General features: G+C 51.2%; 1 protein-coding gene across 1 annotated transcript in view; it reads right to left on the reverse strand.

The window, feature by feature from the left end:
* The window catches only part of ANAPC4 (anaphase promoting complex subunit 4), a 170,535-nt gene that overhangs the window by 21,614 nt on the left and 136,013 nt on the right, over positions 1-12,908 (reverse strand). The window contains exons 22-27 of the mRNA XM_075329394.1: positions 3,146-3,243; positions 2,983-3,044; positions 2,257-2,295; positions 2,076-2,177; positions 1,094-1,171; positions 488-658 (exon numbers count right to left, since the gene is read on the reverse strand). Of these exons, the coding sequence (XP_075185509.1) occupies positions 488-658; positions 1,094-1,171; positions 2,076-2,177; positions 2,257-2,295; positions 2,983-3,044; positions 3,146-3,243 (550 nt within the window). The remainder of the gene's footprint in view (positions 1-487; positions 659-1,093; positions 1,172-2,075; positions 2,178-2,256; positions 2,296-2,982; positions 3,045-3,145; positions 3,244-12,908) is intronic.

Here is a 12,908-nt window from a genome sequence, read left to right on the forward strand (position 1 = left end):
CTTCCATCCGATATAGTCAGCAGCTACTGCTGACTAAACAGTGGAGCTATGCGTGGATGTCTGACCTCCTTCGCACAAAGCAGAAAACTGGTGAGCCAGTGATCCCACTGGGGGTGTATAGCCAGAAGGGGAGGGGCCTTACACTTTTTAGTGTAATGCTTTGTGTGGCCTCCGGAGGCAGTAGCTATACACCCAATCGTCTGGGTCTCCCAATAGAGCGCCGAAGAAAACAGGGATTCTATCAAAACTGCAGCAAGCAGCCCAGCAAGTCACACATCGCTGGAATCAGGCTCTCTTCCTCTACATCATCATGCTATCAAATTCCAAGGCCTGCTGACAGATTCCCTCTTAAAAGCTGCTGCCATAATGGACAGTGGCATTTAAGAGGTTATACTGTTGCAATTTGTGCAATCATTGATTGGCACTTCTAGCGTATGTAAAGCACATCTTTGATATAGATCTAAAGATTACCTTCCCCACTTCTTACCTTTTACTTGCATCTCTAATGAAATGAGGATCCGCCCAATCGTCGGCATAGACGGCAGACAGCGGGAGAAGAGCCAAAACCCTGTCTTTCCCCTCCGGCTCACTGTGATCCCTCAGCACCAAAGTCACAACTTCATCTTCATAAAAACGAGCATCGAGGCAGCTGTAATGTCTGAGGACCAGAAATGGCGGAACAATGTAAGCAACGACAGTGCCGTCACTGATTGCACCGCGCCAATTTCTAATCTCCGGAGGCCGCGACGGACGGGATTTCTATATGGTATCAAATTACCAAAAAGGGACAGAGGTGAGTAAACTTTGCTCCCCATTTTACCCTGGCAGCAAGACGGGGGCTTGGAGAAGTTGGAGAAGACGGCTGCACACGCGCGCTGCTTCTCCATTTATGGTCTATGGTATTAAAGTGTCGAGATGAATACGCAGGCGGCCGCTCCATTTGGCTCCTCGGGGCCGCTGTCTTGTGGCCAAGAGGAAGCAGTGACCATTCTGTGCCATCGCCAACGATCTAATAATAATTACCTACAAAGTGCGCAGGTGATAATATTCTGGATTCTGGAATACCCCTTTATAAAACCACCCTCACTCTTACATGGATTCTGGATTTTCACCCGCGCTTCTGTTTAAGGAGCCTCCAAATTCCACCGCAACAAATGCTTCATCCACAGATCTAGAGATAAAAGAAGCAAACGTTACAATACAGCGGGTGAGAAATGTCCTGACACCTCGGATCGGCGGAGATTTTCTGTCCTGGTGATGCAGTTTCCCTGCGCGGGAACGATCACACATCAGATTCTCCTCCTCAGCCTGCAGCCCCTCTGCCGTAACCGCTTCAGCCCCTCTGCCGTAACCCCTCTGAACGCAGCCCTTCAGCCCCTCTGCCCTTCAGCCCCACTGCCCGCAGCCCTTCAGCCCCTCTGCCCGCAGCCCTTCAGCCCCTCTGCCCGCAGCCCTTCAGCCCCTCTGCCCGCAGCCCTTCAGCCCCTCTGCCCTTCAGCCCCTCTGCCCGCAGCCCTTCAGCCCCTCTGCCCGCAGCCCTTCAGCCCGCAGCCCTTCAGCCCCTCTGCCCGCAGCCCTTCTGCCCGCAGCCCTTCAGCCCCTCTGCCCGCAGCCCTTCAGCCCCTCTGCCCGCAGCCCTTCAGCCCCTCTGCCCGCAGCCCTTCAGCCCCTCTGCCCGCAGCCCTTCAGCCCCTCTGCCCGCAGCCCTTCTGCCCGCAGCCCTTCTGCCCCTCTGCCCGCAGCCCTTCAGCCCCTCTGCCCGCAGCCCTTCAGCCCCTCTGCCCGCAGCCCTTCAGCCCCTCTGCCCGCAGCCCTTCAGCCCCTCTGCCCGCAGCCCTTCAGCCCCTCTGCCCTTCACTTTAGCTGTATCTCAACCTGGATCGATCCTGAGCAGCAATCTACGTTATTTTACAGCAAAGAGTCCCGGCTTCAGGAAGTGATAACTTTTTTTGTAGCCTAGTGTCAGCCTCCTAATGGCAGCAGCTTTCACCTTCTCCTGTGTCTCACCAATGAAGAGATATAGAAATAGAAATCGTACACCCAATCATTATACTTTATTAATCGTCATCCCATACTTGGTAACATCTGTCGGCTGCCGGAAGATGAACAGCTTTGTGTCGGAGCGGTCCTTCATGCGGAACATGACGTAGTGCAGATTCTGAGATTTATCGTTCCAGCTGTAAAACAAGACATTAAAGTGGCTATAAGCCGCAGATCTTCCAGAAATATGTAGCTATAAAGTAGTGAAGAACTTACAGGGATGGTAAAGAAATCAGCCGCGGATAAGACTCCTCACTGCAAGAAAACCAGAAAGACGTTCATCTACTCCACTTTCCACATCACCACAGCAGGAGGAGGAGGTGAGCTGTGACATCACCTATTGTGAATGCTGGATCCTACATTATCTGCTGGTGTTAGCAGTCATTGTACAGGAGGAGGTGAGCTGTGACATCTCCTATTGTGAATGGTGGATCCTGTGTTCTCTACTGTACATGGAGATGTTATCAGTCATTGTACAGGAGGAGGAGGTGAGCTGTGATATCACCTATCATGCATGGTAGGTCATGTGTTATCTACTGTATATGGAGGCGTTATCAGTCATTGTACAGGAGGATGAGGTGAGCTGTGATATCACCTATTGTGAATAGTGGATCCTGTGTTATTTACTGTACTATATGTAGTTATCAGTTATTGTAAAGGAGGGCGTGGAGGTGAGCTGTGACAGTACGTATTCTGAATGATCCTGTCTTATCTACTGTATATAAAAGGTATTTGTCACTGTAATCCTGTCTGTAATGATAACGAGACTGCTGAAAAGTCATCTGTAGAAACCAGGAAATATAAGGCCTAGTGATTAGCATAAAAGTTGCAATATTTCTGTGTTTTATTTAGAGAATATATATATTTTTATATATAATGTACATTTTGTTTTTTATTCCACTGATTAACAAATAAAATAAGAAAAAAATGAGTAAAACTTCCCTCTTTGATGCGTGATATAAAGGAATACACTGTCTCTGCTGCACAGACTTCCCTATAACATCCTGCAAGATAAGGAACATATAAAGAGAATGCAGCTCGTTGTACAGGACTTCAACTGTAAAGTATAAGATAAATCATAAAGAAAGAAAATAAACAGTCTTACCGCCGGCTTTTCCAGGCATTGGTCAATAACGGCCTCCATCTGTCGTTTCACAAAATGAAGTGACTTCTCTGGATAGTAAGGGAACAGCAATGGACTCTCTATGGAGGAGAAAGCCGGAGATTAAACCTGCAGCCTTCTTGTATCTCGTGTGTGTGAGATATCTATCCACCCATCTATATCCATCCATCCATCAATCTACCCATCCATCCATCTACCCATCCATCCATCCATATCCACCCATCTATATCCATCCATCCATCAATCAATCAATCAATCAATCTACCCATCCATCCATCCATCTACCCATCCATCCATCCATCCATCAATCTACCCATCCATCCATCAATCTACCCATCCATCCATCCATATCCATCCATCTATCCATATCCATCCATCTATAAATGCACGTGCACGCGCACACACACACGTATATATGTGTTATACTGAACCCTCATCGGATTATAAGATGCATGCACTTTTCCCCCAAAAAATTTGGGAAGAAAGAAGGGAATTTTGTTACTTACCGTAAATTCCTTTTCTTCTAGCTCCTATTGGGAGACCCAGACGATTGGGGTGTATAGCACTGCCTCCGGAGGCCACACAAAGCAATTACACTAAAAAGTGTAAGGCCCCTCCCCTTCTGGCTATACACCCCCAGTGGGATCACTGGCTCACCAGTTTTAGTGCAAAAGCAAGAAGGAGGAAAGCCAATAACTGGTTTAAACAAATTCACTCCGAAGTAACGTCGGAGAACTGAAAAACCATTCAACATGAACAACATGTGTACCCGAAAAACCACCAAAAATCCCGAAGGACAACAGGGCGGGTGCTGGGTCTCCCAATAGGAGCTAGAAGAAAAGGAATTTACGGTAAGTAACAAAATTCCCTTCTTCTTCGGCGCTCCATTGGGAGACCCAGACGATTGGGACGTCCAAAAGCTGTCCCTGGGTGGGTAAAGAAATATCTCATGTTAGAGCTGCAAAGACAGCCCTCCCCTACGGAGAGGCAACTGCCGCCTGCAGGACTCTTCTACCTAGGCTGGCGTCCGCCGAAGCATAGGTATGCACCTGATAATGTTTGGTGAAAGTGTGCAGACTCGACCAGGTAGCTGCCTGGCACACCTGTTGAGCCGTAGCCTGGTGTCGTAATGCCCAGGACGCACCCACGGCTCTGGTAGAATGGGCCTTCAGCCCTGATGGAACCGGAAGCCCAGCAGAACGGTAGGCTTCAAGAATTGGTTCTTTGATCCATCGAGCCAGGGTGGCTTTGGAAGCCTGCGACCCCTTGCGCTGGCCAGCGACAAGGACAAAGAGCGCATCAGAGCGGCGCAGGGGCGCCGTGCGGGAAATGTAGATTCTGAGTGCTCTCACCAGATCTAACAAATGTAAATCCTTTTCATACCGGTGAACCGGATGAGGACAAAAAAAAAGGTAAGGAGATATCCTGATTAATATGAAACGAGGATACTACCTCAGGGAGAAACTCCTGAATGGGGCGCAGCACTACCTTGTCCTGGTGGACCACCAGGAAGGGAGCCTTGGATGACAGCGCTGCTAGCTCAGACACTCTCCGAAGAGACGTGATCGCTACCAGAAAGGCCACTGTCCGTGATAGTCGAGAGAGTGAAACATCCGTCAGAGACTCGAAAGGCGGCTTCTGGAGAGCAACTAGTACCCTGTTCAGATCCCATGGATCTAACGGCCGCTCGTACGGGGGGACGATATGACCAAACCCCCTGCAGGAACGTGCGTACCTGCGGACGTCGTGCTAGACGCTTCTGAAAAAAACACCAATAGCGCCGAGACTTGCCCTTTAAGGGAGCCGAGCGACAAGCCCTTTTCCAACCCAGATTGCAGGAAGGAAAGAAAAGTAGGCAATGCCAATGGCCAGGGGGACACTCCTTGTACAGAGCACCAGTAAAAGAAAATCTTCCACTTCCGTGGTAGATCTTAGCAGACGTGGGCTTCATAGCCTGTCTCATGGTGGCAACGACCCCGTGGGATAATCCTGAGGACACTAGGATCTAGGACGCAATGGCCACACAGTAGGTTCAGGGCCGTAGAGTTCAGATGGAGAAACGGCCCTTGGGACAGTAAGTCTGGCCGGTCTGGTAGTGCCCACGGTTGACCGACCGTGGGATGCCTGTCGCCAGAGCTCTTTGATCGTCATGAAAACCGGGACCTTGCTGTTGTGCCGATTCGTGAAACCCGTCCGGGTGCAGAGACCATTCTCCTGCGTCCACGCCCTGGTGACTGAGGATGTCTGCTTCCCAGTTTTCTACGCCCGGGATGTGAACTGCGGATATGGTGTATGCTCTGTCTTCCACCCCTAGCAGAATCCGGCGGACTTCCTGGGAGGCTCGCCGACTGCGTAGTCCGCCTTGGTGGTTGATGTATGCCACCGCTGTGGATTGTCCGACTGAATTCGGATCTGTTTGCCTTCCAGCCACTGCAGGAAGTCTTGCAGGGCCATATGCACTGCCCAGAGCTCCAGACAATTGATCTGAAGAGTGGACTCCTCTGAAGAGAGTCCTTGATCGTCTGAGAAAGGGGGACGTTCCTGTGTAGGGACATCGACTTCCCCTCCCATTAGCGAAGAATGTTCTATTGAAGTGGACGCAGATGAAACTGCGTGAAAGGGACTGCCTCTGGATGAGGTGTCTCCTTGAAGGAGAGACTGCACCCCCGTCTGTAGTGACCGCTGTTTGTCCAGTGGAAGCTTCACCATCGCTGAGAGAGTGTGAAACCCCAAGCTAAGATATGCCAGCGATTGGGTTTAACTTTGAAAAGTTGAGGACCCACCCGAAAACTCTGGGAAGTCTCCAGCGCCATGTTCAGGCTGTGTTGGCATGCCTCTTAAAAGAGTGCCTTGACAAGTAGATGGTCTAAGTAAGGGATCACAGGGTGACCCTGAGAGTGCGGGAGTGGACCCACTGCTGCCATGAACTTGGTGAAAACCCGTGGGGCTGTCGCCAGACCGAAGGGTAGGGCTACGAACCGAAGATGCTCGTCTTCAATAACGAATCGTAGCAAACGCCGGTGCTCTGGAGCAATCGGCACGTGGAGATAAGCATCCTGATGTCTATTGATGCTAGGAAATCTCCTTGAGACATTGAGGCAATGACGGAGCGGAGGGATTCCATCCGGAACCGCCTGGTTTTCACGTGCTTGTTGAGCAGTTTAAGGTCCAGAACGGAACGGAAGGAGTCGTCCTATTTTGTCACCCCGACCAGATCGGAGTAAAAAGTGTCTCTTGTTCCTGAGGAGGAACCGGGATTACGACTCCTACTGCCTACAGAAGAGCCTCGGCTCGGCCGGTGAGGAAGTTTTTGCGACAAACTGTCTCTCACCCACCGGCCATTGACCTGTGGCAGTTAAATGTCGCTAAAGCGGGGGAGTCTGCCACCGACCGCGGACGCGGAGAGAGAGGGCTGAAAGTCATGAGGAAACCGCCTTGGTAGCGGTTCCTCCGGCTGCCTTCTCCGGGCGTGATTGAGCCCGCCAGGAACCTGCGCCCCTCTGAGCCTTTTGAGTCCTGTTGGACGAGGGCAATTGGGACGTGCCCGAGCCTGGGAAGGACCGAAACCTCGACTGTCCCTTCTCCTGATGGGTCTTGTTTGATAGCTGGGGTAAGGAAGAATCCGTACCCTTGGACAGTTGAATGATTTAATCCAACCGCTCACGAAACAGTCTGTCACCAGATAAAGGCAATCTGGTTAAGCACTTTTGTGGAAGCAGCATCTGCTCCAATCCCTTAACACTAGGAGCGTAACAACACGGAGTTGGCGGACGCCACTGACGTACGGCTCGTAGAGTCCAGGACAGCATAAACAGCTTGAGTCGCAATGCCGACATTGCGAGGTGAAGGACGCTACTGCGGCCAAGATGTACATGTGACCGCGTCCCTCTGCGCAATACTAGCTGAAATAGCTTGGAGTGCCTCTATGGCTGCGAATGCCGGGGCAACCGACCCGCCGATAGGGCTATCTGTCTGTCAATGGCATCTTTAAGTGAAGTCCCATCTTCCACTGCAACTATAGATCTAGCCGCAAGCCTGGAGATTGGGGGATCCACCCTTGGAGCGCTTGAGCACGTCAGGGGGGAAGAGACAACGCGTATCTTCAATACGGTTGGGGAAACGCTTATCGGGATAAGCGTGGTGTTTCTGGACTGCTTCTCTGGAGTCAGAGTGACCAGAAAAGTACTCAATATACGCTTGAGATACCGAAATAGGGATTTCTTCTGCTGTGAAGCTGACCCCTCCACTGGAGGAGTTGAGGGAGAAATACCCAACCTTCCATTGATGGACGCTATAAGATTATTCACTATAGCGTCACCATCCGGTGTATCCGGATTGAGAGCGGTCTCAGGATCAGAGTCCTGAACAGCTACGTCTGCCTCATCATACAGAGAGTACTGTGATGAAGTCGAGGGCCGTTCTTAGGGAGCTCGCTTAGGCCGTCTGGGACTGTCGTCCGTGTCAGAGCCTGCACCCTGGGATGCATGGGACCCTCCTGGAGCCATGATTTGTTTCGAAATCAGGGTGGCCAGGGGCATTGAATCAACATTGCCCAAGGTCTGTCTGGACTGCAAAGTCTGTAAGATGTTAGTCATAGCCACAGACAATATATCAGCGGAAACTGCAACTCCGTCCCTGTCCCTGGACAGGGATCACAGGTGGTTCTTTTGGCCACCTGTAGCAGAGACCCCGTTGAGTAATTGCACACACTGGGGGTCCTGGAACAGTCGCATGCAGTACAAGCAGCATAGAAAGCCTGTGCCTTGGCACCCATGCTTTTTTTTTTTTTTTTTGCTGTTGCTGTCTAGCCATCTAGGAGCATTAGCCAAGAATAGCGACCGTACAGTGCAATGTATAGCATACAAGCATGAAGTACAATAAACACTTCAGCACATGCAGTACAAGGAGCATAGAAAGCCTGTGCCTTGGCACCTTTGCTTTTCTGCTGCCGTTGTCTAGTTATTCAGGAGCATTAGCCAGGAAAAGCGACATACAGTGAATGTATAGCATACAAGCATGAAAGAAGGGAATTTTGTTTACTTACCGTAAATTCCTTTTCTTCTAGCTCCAATTGGGAGACCCAGACAATTGGTGTATAGCTATTGCCTCCGGAGGCCACACAAAGTATTACACTTAAAAGTGTAAGGCCCCTCCCCTTCTGGCTATACACCCCCAGTGGGATCACTGGCTCACCAGTTTTAGTGCCAAAGCAAGAAGGAGGAAAGCCAATAACTGGTTTAAAGACCAATTCAATCCGAGGAAACATCGGAGAACTGAACCATACCACATGAACAACATGTGTACCCGAAAAAAACAGAAAAACCCCGAGAAAACAGGGCGGGTGCTGGGTCTCCCAATTGGAGCTAGAAGAAAAGGAATTTACGGTAAGTAAACAAAATTCCCTTCTTCTTTTTCGCTCCTAATTGGGAGACCCAGACAATTGGGACGTCCAAAAGCAGTCCCTGGGTGGGTAAAAGAATACCTCGTGATAGGGCCGTCAAACAGCCCTTTCCTACAGGTGGGCAATCGCCGCCTGAAGGACTTATCTACCTAGGCTGGCGTCTGCCGAAGCGTAGGTATGCACCTGAAAATGCTTGGTAAAAGTATGCAGACTCAATCAGGTAGGTGCCTGACACACCTGCTGAGCCGTAGCCTGGTGCCGTAATGCCCAGGATGCACCCACGGCTCTGGTAGAATGGGCCTTCAGCCTTGAGAGAACCAGAAGCCCAGTAGAACTGTAGGTTTCAAGAATTGGTTCCTCGATCCCCCGAGCCAGGGTGGATTCAGAAGCTTGCGACTGTGTACGCCGACCAGCGACAAGGACAAAGAGTGCATCCGGGTGGCGCAGGAGCGCCATGCGGGAAGTAGAACCTGAGTGCTCTCACCAGAACCAACAGATGCAAATCCTTCTGAAATTGATGGACTGGACGAGGACACAAAGAAGGTGAGGTGATATCCTGATTGATATGAAAGTGGGATACCACCTTAGGGAGAAATTCCGGAATCGGACGCAGAACTACCCTGTCCTGGTGAAGGACCAGGAAGGGAGATTTGTATGAGAGCGTTGCTAGCTCGGAAACTCTCCTAAGAGACGAGACCGTTACTAGAAGGCCACTTCCCAAGAAAAGCGGGAAGGGAGACCTCTTTCAAAGGCTCGAAAGGCGGCATCTGGAGAGCAATTAGAACCTTGTTCAGATCCCAGGGCTCTAACGGCCGCTTGTACGGAGTGCTGAGACGACAAACTCCCCGTAGGAACGTGCGTACCTGAGGAAGTCGTTTCTGAAAAAATACAGATAGCGCTGAGACTTGTCCCTAAAGGGAACTGAGCGACAACCCTTTTTCCAACCTAGATTGCAGGAAGGAAGGAAACATAGACGATGCAACCGGCCAGGGAGAAACACCCTGCGCCGAGCACCGAGATAAGAATATCTTCCACGTCCTGTGGTCAATCTTGGCGGACGTTGGTATGCTAGCCTGTCTCATGGTGGCAACCACGTCCTGAGGTAATCCTGACGACACTAGGTTCCAGGACTCAATGCCACACCATCAGGTTGAGGGCCGTAGAATTCAAATGGAAGAATGGCCCTTGAGACAGCCAGTCTGATTGGTCTGGTAGTGCCCCCGGTTAGCCTACCGTGAGGCACCACAGAACCGGGAACCACAACATCCTCGGCCAATCTGTAGCGACGAGGATGGCGCGGCCGCAGTCGGTCCTGATCTAGCGCAGCACTCTGGGCAACAATGCCAGAGGTGGCACATAAGGTAGCTGGAACTGCGACCAATGCTGAACTAAGGCGTCTGCCGCCAGAGCTCGATGATTGTGAAACCGTGCCATGAAGCTGGCACATTGTTGTTGTGCCGTGACGCCATTAGATCGACGTCCAGCCTCTGTCAGCGGCGCCAGATCTCCCGAAACCCGTCCGGGTGAAGAGACCATACCCTTTCGGCCACACCCCGGCGACTTAGGAAGTCAGCTTCCTAGTTTTCCACGCCTGGGATGTGAACTGTGGATATGGTGGATGCCGTGTCTTCCACCCACATCAGAACCTGCCGGACTTCCTGGAAGGCTTGCCGGTTGCGCGTTCTTCCTTGGTGGTTGATGTATGCCACCGCTGTGGAGTTGTCCGACTGAAGTCGGATTTGCTTGCTGTCCAGCTGCTGTTGGAAGGTTTGTAGGGCAAGATACACTGCTCTGTGTTCAAGAACATTGATCTGAAGGGTGGACTCTTGCTGAGTCCACGTACCCTGAGCGCTGTGGTGGAGAAAAACTGCTCCCCACCCTGATAGACTCGCGTCTGTCGTAACTATCGCCCAGGATGGGGATAGGAAGGACCTTCTTTTTGACCATGAGGTGGGAAGAAGCCACCACCGTAGAGATTCCTTGGCCGCCTGAGAAAGAAAGACGACTCTGTTGAGGGAGGTCGACTCCCCGTCCCATTGGCGGAGAATGTCACATTGTAGTGGACGCAGATGAAACTGCGCGAAAAGAACTGCCTCCATTGCTACCATCTTACGTAGGAAGTGCATGAGGCGTCTCAATGTGTGCGACTGGTTCTTAAAGAAGAGATTGCAGCCCGTAGTGAATGCTGTTTGTCTAGCGGAAGCTTCACTATCGCTGAGAGAGTATGAAACTCCATGCCTAGATATGTTAGCGATAGGGTCGGGGTCGGATCTGACTTCAAAAAGTTGATGATCCACCCAAAACTCTAGAGAGTCTCCAGCGCAACGTTCGGGCAGTGTCGGCATGTTTCCTAAGAGAGTGCCTTGACAAGTAGATCGTCTAAATATGGGATCACAGAGTGACCCTGAGAGTGCAGGACTGTGACTACTGCTGCCCTGACCTTGGCGAAGACCAGTGGGACTGTCGCTAGCCGGAAGGTAGAGCTACGAACAGAAGGTGTTCGTCTCCTATAACGAAGCGTAGAAACGCTAGTGCTCTGGATCAATCGGCACGTGTGGATAAGCATCCTTGATGCCTAATGATGCTAGGAAATCTCCTTGGGACATTGAGGCGATGACATGGCGGAGGGATTCCATCCGGAACCGCCTGGTGTCCACGAGCTTGCTGAGCAGTTTTAGATCCAGAACGGGACGGAACGGCCCGTTCTTATAGGCACCGCAAATAATTTGGGGTAAAAACCGTGACCTTGTTCCTGAAGAGGAACGGGGGTCATCACTCTTTCTGCCTATAGAGTGCACCCTGTTTGCAGAAGAGCAGCGGCTCGGCCGGGAGGTGGAGAAGTTCTGAAGAATCGAGTTGGAGGACGAGAAGTGAGCTCTATCCTGTACCCGTGAGACAGAATGTCTCACACCCAACGGTCATTGACCTATGGCAGCTAAATATCGCCAAGGCGGGTGAGCCTGCTACCGACCGAGGATGCGGAGAGAGGAGGCCGCAAGTCATGAGGAAGCCGCCTTGGAAGCGGGTTTTCAGACTGTCTCTTTTTTGGGCGTGACTGAGCCCGCCAAGAATCTGAGCTCCTCTGATCCTTTTGAGTCCACATTGGACGAGGAAAAATGGGACCTGCCCGAGCCTCGAAAAGACCGAAACCACGACTGCCTCCTGCTCTGTTGGGGTTTGTTGTGTCCGGGCTGAGGAAAGGATGAATCCTTACCCCTGGACTGTTTAATGGTTACATCCAAACGCTCACCAAACAGTCGGTCAGCAGAAAAAGGCAACTGGTTAAGCAACCTTTTTTGGAAGCAGAATCTGCCTTCCATTCACTTAACGAGCAGACCAGGCTCTGCTTAAAAACACGGAGCAGCGGAGGCTACTGCCGTACGGTTCGCAGAGTCTAGGGCAACCTGAATCGCGTAAGAAACAAATGCAGACATTTGAGAGGTTAAGGATGCCACCTGCGGCACAGATGTACGTGTAACCGTGTCAATCTGTGTAAGACAAGCTGAAATAGCTTGGAGTGCCCCAAGGGTGAGAATGCTGGAGCCAACGGTGCGCCGACAGTCTCATAGATGGATTTAGACCAGAGATCCATCTGTCTGTCAGTGGCATCTTTAAGTGCAGCTCCATCTCCCACTGCAACTATGGATCTAGCTACAAGCCTGGAGATTGGAGGATGCCGCTTGGGACACTGGGTCCAGTCCTTGACCACGTCAGGGGGCAGGGATAACGTGTATCCTAAGCCGTTTGGAGAAGCGCATATCTGGATAAGTGTGGTGTTCCTGGACTGCCTCTCTGAAGGCAGAGTGGTCCAGAAAAATACGTGAAGCTGACTCCTCCACTGGAGGAGCTGGGTGAGAAATAACCAACATTCTATTGATGGACGCTATAAGATTATTCACTATGGCGTCACCATTAGGTGTATCCAGATTGAGAGCGGTCTCAGGATCAGAATCCTGAGCCGCTACTTCCGCCTCATTACACAGAGAGTCCTTCTGCTAGGACCCTGATGAAACCGAGGGCCGCTCATAGTGAGCCCGCTTAGGCTGTCTGGGACTGACGTCTGTGCAGAGCCGTGACTCTGGGATGCGTGTGACATTCCCGGAGCTGTTAGTTGTTCACACTGAGGGGGGCCATGGATCAATGATTCAACAGTGCCCATGTTGTGAGAGACATGTCCGGACTGCTAGGCTTCTAGTATCATAGCCATAGTCTCAGAAAATCTGTCAGTAAATACTGCAGACACCGTCCTCATCCTCTGGCCATTAGCAGAGACTCCGGCTGAGTTGGATATAATGGGGGTCTATGTAACCTGCCGGCCGTATAGCCGTACATGCTGTACCGGCT

The sequence above is a fragment of the Anomaloglossus baeobatrachus genome, chromosome 11 (genome assembly GCF_048569485.1).
Source record: "Anomaloglossus baeobatrachus isolate aAnoBae1 chromosome 11, aAnoBae1.hap1, whole genome shotgun sequence".
NCBI lineage: Eukaryota > Metazoa > Chordata > Amphibia > Anura > Aromobatidae > Anomaloglossus > Anomaloglossus baeobatrachus.